Raw genomic sequence first — 16,064 nt, 5'->3', positions numbered from 1 at the left:
GCCTCTTCCTCCCAGATTCCATCACTTGTGGATGTTTCTTATTAAGAAAAGAAAGTCAAACACACACACACACACACACACACACACACACACAGAACAAGGCCAACAGGATAACCCTAGAACACGTCGGCCTCCACGTCCTCAGAGTTGGCTGCATCTGCCTGGGTGCTTCTCTTGACCCACAGCACACCGTGATGTGAAGCGGGGTGACCAGCAGGACAGCTCCGGTCCCGGGAGCCTCCTCAGTCCCAGGCTGACTGGCACAGGGACCCAGGGGTCAGGCTAACGCTGGTTCGAGGGTCACCCTTTATTTACGTGAGAGGACTAAGGGGAAAAAGGCCTGGGACAGAGGAACACGGCAGGAACCAGGAGACACGGAAGGAGGCAGCGCCCCAGGCTGCTCTAAAGGGACTGGCTGGTCACCTTCCCCTCTGCGCCAGCAGGGGGCGTCCTTTTCTGATCGCCCCTCCTGCCCTCGCCCTCAGAAAGGCCCAGGAACAGGGGGCTTCTTTGGCACTTCAGAATGATCACAAGTAATTTGCCATTTTATTCATATAGAACAAAATTTACAAAGTCATTCATACAGGTTTTTGTTTTTTTTTTACTGACTTCGAAAATTGGGAATATTCAAAATACACTTTTACCCCACTCCATTCTGTCATTATTTACACGTATATACAAGAAAAATGAAAGAGTCTCTGTGTGTGTGTGTGTGTGTGTGCGCGCACAGGCACGCGCGTGTGTGGTTTGTGTTGTTGTTTTCTGGTATTAAAAAGCTCTGCTGGTCGGGTGGGTGGATGGGCGGGCAGGAGGGCAGGCGGCGCGGTCAAATGGAGGTGCCGTGGGAGGTGTCCAAGGCCTCCGGAAGGACGCCTCCAGGCACGGGCTGGAAGGACATGGGGATGGGGGTCTTCACGGGGCTCTGGCGGAACAGCCCCCCGTTGGGCGACCTGTGTTTGCACTGCATGGAGGGCATGGTGGCCGAGCTGCTCAGTGGCAGAGGCAGGTTGCTGCTGGGCCCTGATGAGAGTGTCCGGCTGGTGCCGTGGCTGCTTTGCTCCGGCAGGAAGGTGCTGACCGAGAGCTGCGTGTTCTGGTACTCTCGCGTGGGCTCCAAGGCCTGGCTGGGAGCCAGGCCCCCCATCTCCAGGGCCGAGAGCTCAATGGACGCTGGGGAAATCTGCTTGTGAGCAATGTCTTCATCCATTAGGCTGTTCATGCGCCGATGGACCTGCTCCAGGTTTACTTCTTTGTCCTGAGGGAGAGCACAGGAGGAGGGTCAGGCCAAGCCCTAAAGGGAGCCCCAGCTGGCTTTCTACGAATTTTGGGAGGCTGGAGAGCGCAGCTTGCTGGGCAGTAGGGTAAAGTGGGCCCCCATTCCTCCCACCCTCCCCCAACTGCATGGCCAGCCCTCCTTACCTGGGATACCGGTAGCCTAGGACACTGCTCCCAGGTAGCAAGGACCCAGCAAGAAGGGCTTTGCAGCATTTGCCCCCCAAATGCACTCTGCTCAGGACCAATCACACCCAGAGGCAACCCTTGGGAGAAGATGCTTTGAACAACTGGCAGAAGCAATGGAAGAAAGGAGTCCCATGGAAATAAAAAGGTGTGGTCCTTGAGCCCCTGATATGCCCCATGGATGTGCAATTTAGGGTTTACAGTGCTCAGAAGACCTGGTGTGATCATCCCCGCTGTACACAAAAGGAGGCTCGGGTTCAGGAAGGTCAACGGCCTCCCGAGTCATAACCCCAGTGAGCGGCAGACGCAGCAGGGGAATCCTGGAGTACACGAAATCTTCAGAGATGCTGGGGAGGGGGCCTATCCCTGTCTGGAAGCTCATGTGGCTGGGGGCCTGGATGAGGATGGGGCATGGGATGGTGAGGAAAGGGAATTCCTCAGGATCAGCTGTCATTCCTGATACTGTAAAGGTTTGAGGCTGCCGAGGTGGGTGACCCTCATAGCTGATTCTCCATGTAGTGAATTGCACACCCGACTCTTTTGCGATAAGGGGGATGGTATCAAGGAAAATATTTTGTTTGTTCAATTATTTATTGGCTTAAGAAACAGAACAAATATCACTGGTATTTTGTCTTCAATGTCAGAATAAATCAAAGAGGCCAAACTACTTGAAAGCTCCTTAAAGACAAAGACTATATAATCTACTTCCTCAGTTTCTCCCCAGTGACTTGGGGTACAAAACCAGATGTCTGTGGAAGAGCCATACCAACCCCTCAATGAGGTATTAGAAGCTGCAGTCCTATTTTCAGGCAGCATTAGGGCCTCTGTGTCAGGCAAGGTTAATCCCTCCACCTATGCGGCCCTGGTGTCAAACTCCAAGACAAGTACCATGTCGAAGCTTTGCTCCAAAACAGGACATCACAGGCTGTCTGATGCCAGTCTTCATACAGCAGAGAGAGGAACCTGTCCCCTGCTAACCCTTCGGCTTGTTAGGAATAACCATGAAAGGTAAAAGTCTTGAATATGATTTCAAATGGAGAAAGAAGGAGCCACACAAATCCAAGGACCAGTTCAGCGAGTCTCTGGGCTCCTCTAAGGCTGGTTCCCCAGGAAGAGGCAACCCTGAATAACTGGCCTGAGCTCCCCTCTCAGAGCAGGGCCCATGGGGCTAACCCGCATGGAGTCTCACCCCAGGTCTCCTCAGACCAGGAAGCTGCCTTGGCCGCCCACTCCGTGCCCCCAGTGCCCTCTGGCCTGGAGGAGGCAATGTCACTGCTCTCTACCGCCTTGTCGAGGCCATGACCGGCACACAGGCTTGGCTTCTCGGGGGAGATCTGCTGTCTTCCCCAGAACAAGAAATCTGACAACACTCAAACAACAATGAGGAGCTCATTCCAGGCCATGAAAAAGAGAGGATGAAGAAAGCCAACTGGTGTGACAGTGAAGGTACGACGGTGAGGAGATCGTGCTGTGGATAGAATTTACTGCAGAAATCACTGACATGGTCCCAGCGGCAGAGCCAGGATTCCAGTGAGTTGAAGCCCCACATAGCAGAGCTCAGCTTGCTGATGCCGGCAGACCAGCTCCAAGTATAGGAACGTCTGGGTGGCAAATGGGTGGAACTGGGGGAAGGGTACTAGGGCTTTACTTAGACTAAATGTGGTTCATACAATGTCTTCCACGGACTCCAACAGTTTGTAAAATGTTAACAAACCAAATCCAAGTTCGCTTCTTAATTAAGTTATAGCATGGTTAATCCAGCTCTGTGCTATCTTGGTCTTTTCCCTGTGTTGTCTATATGCTTTGTTTCCATTTTTGAGTATTTGAGCAAACTCTGGGAGACGGTGAAGGACAGGAAGCCTGGCATGCTGCAGTCCGTGGAGCTGCAAAGAGTGGGACACGACCTGGCGACTGAACAGCAAGCTGTTATGTTAGACGCTGGCTGTTTGACTGCCATCAAGCATCAATTCTCCCTTCCCAAGAAGACCTTATTTTATTTTGTCTCATTTTTGGGAACTGCTCTTTCCCCCACTGGATAACAGTGTGGCCGCTCCCTGTCTACCTGTAGCCAAAAGGCAGGAGCATGACCCAGTTAAGGACAAGAGAACTGGATCTGAGTTCTGAACAAAGAGACAAAGAGATGGAAGATGTTCGATGGTCCATGACGGTGACAGTTTAAGAAACTTTGCACTCTCTGATCCCCCTTCTGGATCTTGCCTCCCAGCTCTCCAGACGAGCCTGGACTTCTGCGCATCGCCGGGCAGGCTTCCCCAGCCTTCTCTTGGCTGCTCTGAGCCCCTGATGAGCTCCTGACGAGCTCCTGACGCAGCGTGTTCGTGTGTGGCAGCCAGTGCCACAGCTGTGTTGGTAAATATTTGTATCTACAGGCTATTTTCACTTCAAAATAAATGAAGGACACAAGACAGGTACCAGAAAGCCTGGAAGCTGGAGAAATTGAAGGAGAATTTCAGTCATTTCTGAAGTTTAATAATACAAACTTCCCTTCTCCCTGCAGCCAGCAAAGCTAGAAGAATGAACAAGCCGAGTGCCTTGGCTGGCAGAGCCTTTAGCTGATGAAGGAAACTGAAGACCAAATAAGTGGTCCTGGGATCACTGGAAGAACTAGTTAGTTGCATAATCTTGCTTTTACTTCCTTTCTATGTTCTTTTCAGGGCTTTAAGAATCCTTTTGAGGATGGAAATAAGTAGTTCAAAAGTGGACTAATTTGGAGTAGGAGGAAAATGTCTTGGTCCCAGCTGTATTCACTCTGGAATCTGGCCTTAGAGAAGAGCTGGTGGCGGTTTAGTCACTAAGTCATGTCCGACTCTTGTGACCCCGCTAGACTGTAGCTGCCAGGCTCCTCTGTCCATGGGATTCTCCAGGCAAGAATACTGGAGTGGGTTGCCATTTCCTACTTCAGGGAATCTTCCCAACTCAGGAATCGAACCCAGGGATCCTCCATTGCAGGCAGATTCTTTACTGACTGAGCTACAAGGGAAGCCCCCCTTCTCTCTTAGAAAAGAGAGCTTGGCCTTTCTTTTCATAGTCAATGGAACACTCAGCCAAGACAAGTGATCAGGAGATGTTCCTCATGTTGTTGGGGTCTATAGGTAGAGAAGGGATAACTTCCTGCCAAAGAGGGAGACAGAGCTGAGAATGGGGGGCCCTCTTACCTATTGCCAGGGAAGCAGAGCAAAGGAGAGCTTTGGGGGAAGGCAAACCAACCAACATCTTCCAAAGAAACATTTGTGCACAAACGAGGTCTCTAAGACAAACTCCTTTAGCAGTGAAGGACAAGGGAGAGAGGTTTGGTGGGTAGTGTTATAAAAGATTTAGGTCTCAGGCACTAGTCTAGCATAATAGTCACAGCTCTGAGGGGTCGGCCAGGTACCAGCAAAGCATCTAGACCAGCAGTCCCCAACTGTTTAGCACCAGGGACTGGTTTTGTGGAAGACAATTTTTCCCTGGACCAGGGCATGGGGGATGATTTTGGAATGATTCAAGTGCATTGTATTTATTGTACACATTATTTCTCTTATTATCACATCAGCTCCACTTCAGATCATCAGGCATTCGATCCTGGAGGTTGGGACCCCTGATCTAGACCACACTGTGGATGTGGAGAAAATCCAATTACCCTAGAGTCAGGATTTTGGAAAGAAAGCACTTGAATAAGTAGTCTTTTTAAATCCATATTTTTTCCTGCCTCCAATTAAGGACAAATGAAGCAGTTTCAAGGAGGTTGCAAAGCTGTGCAGTGGGTCTCGTTTCCATTGAGGTTATTCATTAGCCTATAACCCCTCCACATCAAGACATAGAGAAAACTTTCACTCCGATTGAACAGACTTTCCAAGCTGACCTTCCTACTCCAAATGGCAGTCAAGAAATCCGTTCCCTCCACACAAGTGGCACCTCATTCTATTCAAAGTCTATTACTGCGGGTAGTGCCTGCTCAGTCACTCAGTTGTGACCGACTCTTTGCAACCCCATGGCCTATAGCCCACCAGGCTCCTCCCTCCTTGGGATTCTCCAAGCAAGAATACTGGAGTGGGTTGCCATTTCCTACTCCAGGGGATCTTTCTGACCCAGGGATGGAACCTGAGTCTCCTGTGTTTCCTGCGTTGGCAGGAAGATTCTCTACTGGTGCACCCCCTAGGTAGCCCGTTACTATTGGCACACCCAACACAAAGTCACACCTGGAAGAAGAGGGTGCCATCTTGAGCTTCCTACATTGGATGCTTAACTGGAGAGGAAAATGAGTAGGCTTCCCTGCTGACTGAGACAGTAAAGAATCTGCCTGCAATGTGGAGACCTGGATTCGAGCTCTGGGTAGGGAAGATATCCTGGAGAAGGAACTGGCAACCCACTTCAGTATCCTTGTCAGGAGAATCCCATGGACAGAGGAGTCTGGTGGGCTACAGTCTACAGTCTACCAAAGAGTCAGACACGACTGAGACTAACACACACAAGGCAAATATCTCCCTGGAAAACACATGTGGCCCATTTCTGAGTCTCCCAGTATGTTCCATCAGGCATCTGTTTAGGAGGCCAGAAGGGAAGTGCAGGCAACGGGAGAAAACCACCTTCTTTGGAAACTCTGAAAACACTGTCTTCTTGGACCAGATTGAGCCCACATGAAGTCATTTTTGGTGCCCTCCTGGCCAAGGAAATAGGAGGCAGACATAATCTGCCTGCTCAAGGAAAGAGACAGGAGTGATTTGAATAATTATCTATATTTTACAGAAAATGGGGCATTCTATTATGTTATGCAAATTCAAATAATGGACTTTTTTATGTGCACTACATCAGTTTACATCCTCATTATCTCAAGGTTTCGGTGTTCAAGCAGGTAATGACAGCTGTGGAAAGAGACTCGGAAGCTTGCTGTGGCATCCATTAATTTACTGTAGGCAACTGACCTAGTCAAACAGCCCTGAATAGGACATAAAATTCACTGACGGCATTTATTCATGAATCCTGCTGAATTCCAGCTCCATGCTGGAATTAAACATGATAGCACACGCACCAGCAGAGGTTACTGGGGACCCTCTCACAGGCATTGTCTTGCAGAGAGAGAAAGTTCTGTAATTGAGCCGCTGTTCACCAATGTGGAAATAAAACATTGTACTGGAAAGCAGTAATTAACTCAACTATCATCTGTGTAACAGCAGGCTACACGTGGGACTCATCAGAACCGACTTTGGAGTCCAGCAGCTCCCACTTTAAGTTAGGCAGGAACAAAACGGGATTGGGGACTTCCCACCTGACAAAGATGGTTGTAGGAGGTGATCTCCTGTTACTGCAGACCAATCAGGTGGGAAATAAGACTCAACTGACTGGGAGAAACACCATCAATGTAATCTTCTTAAGTATTGCTCCAAAAAATTGCTCAAGCCCAAAGGACTGGCTGAAGTCTGAGAGTGATGACTGGGTAAAAGCAAAGAAGCTGGGCTTTAAGTCCATGAAGTGGCTGCAGGGTATGATGGGCAGTCCCTAACTTTTTTGGCACCAGGGCCTGTTTTCGTGAAAGTCAATTTTTCCATGGATCTGCAGGGAAGCGTTCCAGGACTATTCAAGCTCATTACATTTCCTGTGCACTTTATTCCTATTCTTACTACATTAGCCCCCTCAGAACACCAGGCGTTAGACCCCAGAGGCTGGGGCTCCCCGTTTCAGGATGTTGTAGGAAAGAACTCTGGTGAGCTTAACTGCAGATTTTGCAGAGGAGGACTGTGAAAGGAGGGAGTCCATAGACACTTCCCATCGCATGTAGTGGCAGCAGGTACACAAGGTGTAAAGGGACTTATTGAGGACACACAGTTCTACAATAAATGGAGCACCAGGATGACAGCCCAGTGTGCCTGCTTCCAAAACCTGAGCTGTTTTCTGCTCAACTTCCCCTTGGCATGACAGTCTAGAGCAGCAGTTTTCCTCCTTGGCAGGCTATCAGAAGCACATGGGGAGCTTCTAGAAATTACAGTTGTCCTCAACTGCCTAATACAACCCTTTGGAGAATGGAGCCCAAGTATCCGTATTTCTAAAAAGCTCCAGGATGGATCACCTCTGATGTGCAGCCAGAACGGAAAGCCGTTGATCCAGGTGCAATGACTCTACAACAATTTAACATTAATAACGTTTTCCTTATAGGATCTCAGACTGGTTCACTCATTCAGTAAACACTTTGGAACTCCTACTACCAGAGGAGCTCATGTTCCTCGTGAAGCATCCATCTTGGCCCCTGGCACATAGAATTTGCTCGATATTTTATATTCATGACCCCTTAATGAGAGGTCTCACTGTTCCGGAGACTGAGCAAAGTGATGGGAATGCAGAGATGAAGTGCCAATAGACTTGAAGCAGAGACAGGCAGGTAAACCATCAGTTGTAATTTGGAATCACACCCAACGTGAGTGTATACACAGGGAGGTAAGGAGACCCATGGTGATGGGAGAGGGGAGGTTTTACAGAGGGGAGTGATGTGTGAGTTGGTTCTGATATACATACTGGTGTATGATAAGTGTTCAGTGACCTCTTACTAAAAGGCACACACACTCACTTTCTTACCCTCATGCCAAGAGATCCGGTTAGTAGCAGTGTAGTCATCGGGCCAGGCTCAAGTCAGAAGCCCTGAACCCTTCTGGACTGGGGCTAAACCTAATCCCTCTGGGGTTCAGAGGATGTAAATACCTAGCTAGGAGCCAGGATCCTGGCTTAGGAAGAGTTCTCAGTTACACCCTTCATCCCCAAACCATCTGGAAAAGCCAGGTTGGGACCCCTGCTCCTGCACACTCCCAATGCCAGGTCCAGAGCTGGACACATAATCCCTATTCCAGTTCTGCCCCTATTGCTTCTGAGTCCTATTTCTCCAGGGACATGGACGCCTTCCTTAACTGTTGTGGAAGAGAATCAAAAGAGTGAAGAAGATAACATGGGAACCTGAGACTCATGTGGGGGCCTTGGGGGAAAAAAAAAAAGACCCAGGTTCAGCTTTGAATCCATGGAGTGGGACCTGGGAGTCCATATCTCTAATAGTGCCACAGAGGCAGATCCCAAGTCCGGTTTGGGCAGGCTTCTTAACCTCTCCCCATCTGAGACGCAACAACAGGGATGGCAGGCCGCCAGGTCGTGAGCTGTCCTATGGGGAGGCCCATGTGCAAATCTGCTGATGACCCCTGGCCAACATCCAGTGAGGACAGGAAGCCTTCAGCCCAGTGGCCCACAAGGAACTGAATCCTGTCCACACCATGTGAGTGAGTTTGGAAGTGGATCTGTCCCCAGTAGAGCCTTCCGAAGAGACCCCAGCCCTGCTCAACAACTTGATCACATCAAGTGAGACACCTTGAGACAGAAGACCCAGCTAAACTGCCCTTGGGTTCCTGACCTACGGATACTCTGAAATAAGTATGTCATGTTTTAATCCAACAAAATGAAACATGTGCTTTTCCTGGCATAGAGCAGGTACCCTAAGATGTGACTCCTCTTCCTCACAGCCCTTTCTGCCTATCACAGGGTCCTTGAGAGGGAGCAACCACTTGGGCACCATCCACCACGCACGTTCCTATGGGTCAGATGCTGATTACGGAAATTTACACATCATCCCTCGTTGAACCTCAGAGCAACCCTGTGAGGTTGGCATAAAGGAAGAAGGCAAAGATGCTGGAGGAAGTCTCCACATGCAGCTGAAGAAGCATTCGAGGATGGAGGTGGGGAGAGGCGTTCATTCGAGGGGAACGTCCCCAGCAGCGAATCTCCCCCGGAGAGCAGGAGCGCATTGTGGGAGTCTGCAGATGAAAGCCAGCCCGCTGGCCAGGATAGAGGAGCCTGACTGCTGCTCCACCCTTACTGCCTGCCCCCTGCCCTGCCTCTGTCAGCCCCTGTCTGCAGTGGAAGCAGGGCCTGGGGGAGAGCAGACACAGCCAGAAGCAACAAGAATTCCAAGCTCCCAGCCCAGTGACAGACGATTCATTCCCCCACTTCTCATGTCATCTCTCATTTGTGCAGTTCTCATCTTTATTTCATGAATATTTTATTCTCAGAGCAATGGCTCCACTTCCCCCATAAATTTACAGGGTGGCTCTTTATTGCAACTGCGGAGCGGGGTGCACTCACCTGCACTGGATAACTACATAATCGTCTGATTCCTTAGAAAAAAATATGACCTCAAATCCACATGAATATTAAGAGGCTGAACGTACATTACTACTCTTCTCCAAGTAGCTGTCTAAACTCTGAAGACGTCGTGGCATAAGCTGATAAATACGGCTAGGACTCCACCCAAAGACAGGTTTCTGGCTTTTAAGAAATATGGTCAATGGCCCAAAATGAAGCATTCTAAGCTCAAGCAGACACTCTCACCTAATTGCAAACGCTGCTCCATAAAATATAGGCAACCAGTAACACAAAGTAGTTCTGGATTAAATACCATCATTATTTGTCAAAGGTTTTAAGTATATGCCTCTAAAATCAGTTGTTTCAACCCCTTTCCTGGGTCCTATTCCCTGTGATGAGCTATAAAGCCTTTCGCCTGGCATTTAGTCCTTTAGACCAAGTCTCTGCTTTGCACTCCAGCCTCCTCTGCTCTAATTTCCTTGCTGATGCCCCAGAGCTCTGGGAGGTGGGATGACTCTGCCTACCCCATGCTGGCCACCCTACTCCAAAGGCAACATCTCCTCTTCAGCTTGAGGATCAGTACCGATCCTTCATCTAACTCAATTCTAACAACCCCAAGTCCCAGGAACTCTTCACTAACCAGCATCACTACCCTCTGTAACCCTACCATGTCCCATCTGGGCTGGGTGCCCCTGAGCCCTGGATGGAACCTGTAGTTCATCCCAGGATGGCGCTGATCAATGGACAATGGAAACCACTTGGCTGACCTCTGCCACATCTGCCCACACAGAGGTAAGCCCCCTAAGGACAGAGACTGTGTCCTTATAGGCATACTTATTAAAGGAAGAAGGAGAGAGGAAGGCAGAGATTTCATTTGAAAACCAGAAACTCATAATAACAGGGGAAAACTGGAACATTCCCTCCTTTTACCATGTAACACCCAAGTGGGCTGGAGGAAAGGCAGCTGTGTTTTATTCAACCTGCGTCTGCATCGACTCTCTTTCCTATCTGGAGCAGGCTGGCATCTCTGGGCAGAAAGTTTCACACTTTCTAAGCACTGCATCCTCGTGGGGTCTGAGATCCTGGGCTTGTGTAGAAGCCAAACAGAAGACGGGATACTTTTCAGGCAAGACAGGAGCTGTTCCTCTCAGCTAGCTCATCTCATGCTGTCCCTGGCCTTCCTGTCCTTTTGCCTCTGCCTTCTATGTCTCTCAAGTAACCCCCCACCTGCCTCCCACTCCGCCCCCCGTCATCTCTCTCTCACAGTGGCAGTTCATCTGGGTTGTCCAGGCTGGATCTGGCACTAGATACTGAACCAGGGGATGCGAAGAGGCATGACTGGAAGCAGACAAAATTGCCTCGCACAGTACCTGCCTCACAAGGGACATTCTGGAGGAGTGGGCCTGTGTCTTCTGGGCTCCACACTGCCTGCAACATCCTAGCACGGTGCCGCCGTGACAGCGCACTGCTCAAGCAACTGGAAAACCTGTCCTCCCCTAACCAAAGGGACATTCGCTAAAAACGTCACTGAAAATTTTCCAGTAGCAACAGAAGCTCAGGACAGAATCATTCACTGTTCTTTTCAGTGGGCTTTCCTCAAATATTTCCTTCCTTCTCTCATGGCCTAGGAGTGACAGGAGAACCCTGAGTTTGTGGGAAACTCTAGCCTTACATTCCTTACATGGAGGTTTACAGGTGATGTGAGAGAAAGATGGATGTCCTCAGAACATTTCAGACGTGCTGAATCAAACAGCAAGCTCTTTCCAGGAAAATCAAGGTATGACAGCGAAGAGCTCCCTGCCTGCTGTGAATGGTGGGTCTGCCCTCACTCCCAGCCGTGCCAGGGACTCTGTTACAGACTGATGTAGGGGGGCATGGCCAGTCAGCCTTTCTAGGATGCAGAGATGGTGTCTATGGTGACGCTGCCTCTTTGAACGTCATGCTGGTTACTTCATTGCTCCTTGCTTGAAATTTACACCTGCCTGCGTCAACATCATTTACAAGCAAAGCTGTGATTCAAGAAGTAGCTGAGATGTATGTATCAGGTAATGAGAGTGCTACGCTGGAGTGGCTGGGCCTGTGCTGCAGTGCCTGGGTATAGTTTCAGCCAGGAGAGCATCATTACCAAATGATGCACCTTGCCACCCTCCCTTAGGGGCACTGGTTCCAAGAGAACTTCCATGAGGACTTTATACTCCACCCTCCCCAGCCCCGCCACCCCATACCCCCAAAATATTGAGCTTGAAAACCAGCAAAACCCCAAAAGAAGGAAGTGTGGAGGGCAGAATCAGCTGTGGCTGGCACACACAGGGAAGGAAATGTGCCCAGAAGCTGGAATCAGAACAAAGCCACAGTGGTCCCTGTGCTGGGTGTCCCTGGAGGGACAGAGGCAAGGCTGGGCCCTGCAAGGAGGAAGAGAGGAGGAAGGGATGATGAGGGGACGGGAGCCGATCCCCCTTCGACATGCTGGGAGAGCAGGGCTCGTGGCCCTGGGTGAACAAGGAGAACCAGGAAGGAATGCAGTTTCCTCTCTTACCCTACAGCTGGTCTCTCCAGGTCAGGGTGGAGGCACATGGGCGGGGCAGGGTGGGGAAGGGCTCTCTGGCGCTGCTCATGCTGTACCCGCTCTACAGATAGATACACGACTTTAGTGGCCATGCCTGCTGCCTCGGCATTTTGTTCAAGCATGAAAACACCCCCTTCATTTGTTCTTCGGCTTGCAGTACAAAATAAAACAATGTCACCATTCCCCAGTATAAAACACTGCTGTGCACAGACAGGTGGTTTGGGCAAATACTATCTGGAAGAGAACCACCCGCCAAGTTGCCCAGGGGGCCTTTCCTGCCTCTAGGCTGCAGAAGGGAGAAGCAGGGCCCAGGAAACGGACCTCTTTGGGGGTCTCCTGGTGGCACCGGTTGCTGTTCCACCACAACTCCAGGGCAGCCACCAGGCAGGCGAGGAGGAGGCCGATGGCCAAGATGCAGAAGACTCCAGCGAAGCTGTGCAGCTTGAGGGACTTGCCATCCGCCTGGGCACTGGCGTGGCTGGTGAGGTCGCAGCGGCCCGTGTGTGGCCACCACTTCTGCTTGAGCACATCCAGGTCTCCGGTGTCCTGAAGCTCCAGGATCCTGCAAGATACACCCCCATGTGAGCCACAGCGCTGGCCTCATCCACACAAGCTTGGGGCCCTGGTCCCTTCCCCACCGTGCCGGCCCCTCCACAGACAACGCTGAACCATCAGAGTGGCTCTCTGTCTCCGCTTTTCACTTTCCAATTCATTCTCCACTCTGCTGTCAAAGCACCTTTCTCAAAGCACTTAGCAGATTTTGTCATTCTCCTCAGAGTTCTCATGTCCTCTCCCACCCTGTCCCACTGCCCAAGGACAGAGTCCAATAGCAAACCATGTAAGGATCCTTCATGTGGGAGCCTGGGGCAAACTCTGAGGATAAAATCAGGTAATTACGGAAATGGATGATGCAAACCCTCAGACTGTGGACCTACTAAAAGGCTCTCTTTCAAAAGTCAATTCACTACATCCTAAGTCTCTCCTACTAGAATCCAACAAACCATTCATGTATCTTGATTTGAGGAGCATCTGGTTTGTGCCAAGTACAACATTCAACGCTGCTGAGAGCACAGTCTAGACACATCTACTTGGACACTGAAACAATTAGATGAATCAATGTAGAGACAGAAGCTGTGATCAATACAACAAAATTCAAGCAGAGGTGTGAAGATAGGGTGCAGTGGGAGGATGGCCTGAACCGGGGGGTGTGGCGAGACCTCGGCAAGGAGCCAACAGTTCACATGAGTTTCGCATACCTAGTGCCAGGAAATCTAAGTGCTTGACAAACTGTTTAATTCTCATGCCAACCCTCTGAGAAGGCTACTTCCACGTTCCCATTATTACAGAGAAGAAAACGAAGGCATAGAAAAGTGAACTCTGGTGCCATGTTGACCCACAGCCCTTTTCCTCCAATACTGACATGAGACGCCTTTTATTGAGAACATCGTAGGGACTGATCATTTTATATTGTTTTAATCCTCACAACAGCCTGCAAATCAGTTTCCAGGTTTACAGATGGAAGACCTGAGGCTCAGAATCTAGATAACCTGCCCCTAGTTGCAATTAGCAAGGGGTAAAGCTGCTGTTCAGAGCTGGATCACACTGACCCAGGGGGCAATGCTCTTTCCAGAACTCCAGGCTGCTAAACGCAGTCAGCCTGCTCTCCTTTCCAAGAGTCAGTTCCGGCCTAGGGCATGCGAGCCTGGCCAGAGAGGGGCCGTAGGGCTGGCTTCCTGCTCCTCCACTCACTAACTGAGGTGTCAGGCAGGCAGCTTCACTCTGCTGACGCTTTCCTTCTTCCTGCTCTTTATAACTGTATGCATTTTTATGCCCAATATTATTCCAAGAAGAATGTAAGGCAATGTATAGGAAAACAAAGACTAACAGAAAAACAAGCAGATTCAAAGGGAAATTTAAATATGTAAGCAACAGAGGAAAGATAAAACAAGCCATGGGCACAGAATGACTCCTGGAACAAGGCGAAACTAACGCACACCATAATAATCTCCACTCCTGCCTGTGAGTAAACCAGAGCGATAATAGCCACTTCCTGAAGCCAGTCCTTCTATTTTCCAGACAGATATAATTGCAGGTGCTTTCCTGTAGTCGATAGCCGTGGAGCCTGCTACACAGTAGGTGCTCTATAAATGGCTATTAAGTTGCTAAACATTTGCTGAATGCCTACTCTGCACGCCATGGTCCACAAAAGGGCTACAGCATTCAACCCCAGTCACACACACACACACACACACACACACACACACACACACACACACACACACACACGCTGTAGCCTAAAGACCCAGTCCTCTTCCAAAGCAAGGCAACACACATTGGTATTCAAAAAAATATCTTAGTTCTTGGGACTCAGGGTAGGAAGGCTACAGAAATTCCAGAGAAGGCCGGGATCTGCTATTTCCGCAGGACCCTTTTTCTGTCAATGGCATGGAGTGTTCGTTGTTTTCCGAACCTGGCATCTTCCTCCTCTCAGGCATGACCCGCAGAGGGGAGGCTCACCATTCTGCCTGAATCATAAAATGGGGCCTCTTAAAGAATTACTGGCAGCAGTAGGTTGGAAACCTGAAGTCCTGAGTGTTTCCCCCAAGTACAAACCCATCTTCCCAGGTGAGGGAAGCGAAGGATGTTTCCAGCCCAGGAAGGACAATACTTCAAGGGGCCAGCACAGTCCACTGGGGACATTTACTTACAGTCACAGAGCACATGGCCTTCTGATGAAAGCAGGGAGTAATTAATTAATCACTTCCTGCTAAAATATCACAGGAACTGGACTAGCCACTGTTGTTCACGTCCATTGAATGATCTAGTTGAGCACCAAGCTTTCTCCTCTCTGGTGTGTCACTGTTCTCTTCAGTAGACTTTCAGGGGATCCCTGAGCACTGTGAGTGCGTGGGGACTGTATGCCTTCTGTAGCGGGGTCCCTGCACTTCCGTGAGCGCTCTCTTGGGACACATTAGCTGTCTTGGTGGTGTTGATGCCATGGTGCTGGTCCCACACGTCCCCTTACCATCTGCTTCAGAGAGGTGATCACAGGTAGCTGGCCTGACCACCCCCTCTCAGAAAACCAAATTGGGTAAACCTCAAGAACGCCATTGTCTTATACATCTCGGAGGAAAGCCTTTGAGCCTTTAATCCAAGCAATCGATAAACCACTCCTCCTCCTTCTCTCATGTGTCATCCTTCTCTGCTCCGGGGAGCAAAGGGAGGCAGAGGATATACACTTGATTTAGTTCTAGACAAAACCCCAAAGCCTCATTGAATTTAGTTAGTTCTACCCCTTTTCCCAGTTTTGCAAACAAGCCACTGGATGAACGGGTTGCAGGCCCTCCTCCTCGGCTTTTCCCTGATGGGCTTTAGGCTTAGGTGCTCACGGTGGGGAGAGCCCAGTCGACAGGAGGCAGGAGGACGCAGTAAGTCTCAGAGATCTGAAGCACAAGGGCACAGCACTGGGGCCTGAGGACCTGCTTTCTCCTCTCAGCTCTGCCAGTACCTGCCTGAGCCACCCTCAGCACACGTTACCTCTCTGAGCTTCAGGAAGTTAAATGAGTGGTCTTTAGCAACTCTGGCCCCTCCAAATGGATGCTCTCCAATTCTGGAAAGCATGTGTTCACCAGGCAACTGGGGGCTGTCCCTAAAGCCCAGTGCCTTCCTGGCCTTTTCACCTGGATGCTTTGGCCACAGTCTGGACTTTGGTAGATCAAGGCAGAGCTCTTGTTCTGCTCCTTCACCGGCCAGGATGTGAGCGGTGAGCTTAGACAACCCTGGGGACAAGAGCCCCTGTTAGCAGGCCGGCTCCTTGGAAAAGGCCCCCAAGCTGACCCATGCTCTTCACCTACACCCTCTCGGCGGGACCAGGTAACCTGGTCGAAGACTAAGGACAGTTCCTACGGGGGAGCGAGAAGTGGATGACAAG

The 16,064-nt window shown here is 50.1% G+C and overlaps 1 protein-coding gene across 1 annotated transcript in view; it reads right to left on the bottom strand.

Moving 5' to 3' along the window:
• Positions 514-16,064, bottom strand: part of GRID1 (glutamate ionotropic receptor delta type subunit 1) — a 685,893-nt gene continuing 670,342 nt past the window's right edge. Inside the window, 2 exon segments of the mRNA XM_018042611.1 lie at positions 514-1,255; positions 12,455-12,695. Of these exon segments, the coding sequence (XP_017898100.1) occupies positions 827-1,255; positions 12,455-12,695 (670 nt within the window). The 3' untranslated portion in view covers positions 514-826.

This window comes from Capra hircus, chromosome 28 (assembly GCF_001704415.2).
Source record: "Capra hircus breed San Clemente chromosome 28, ASM170441v1, whole genome shotgun sequence".
Classification (NCBI taxonomy): Eukaryota; Metazoa; Chordata; class Mammalia; order Artiodactyla; family Bovidae; genus Capra; species Capra hircus.
This window is presented reverse-complemented; position numbering and strand designations above follow the sequence as displayed.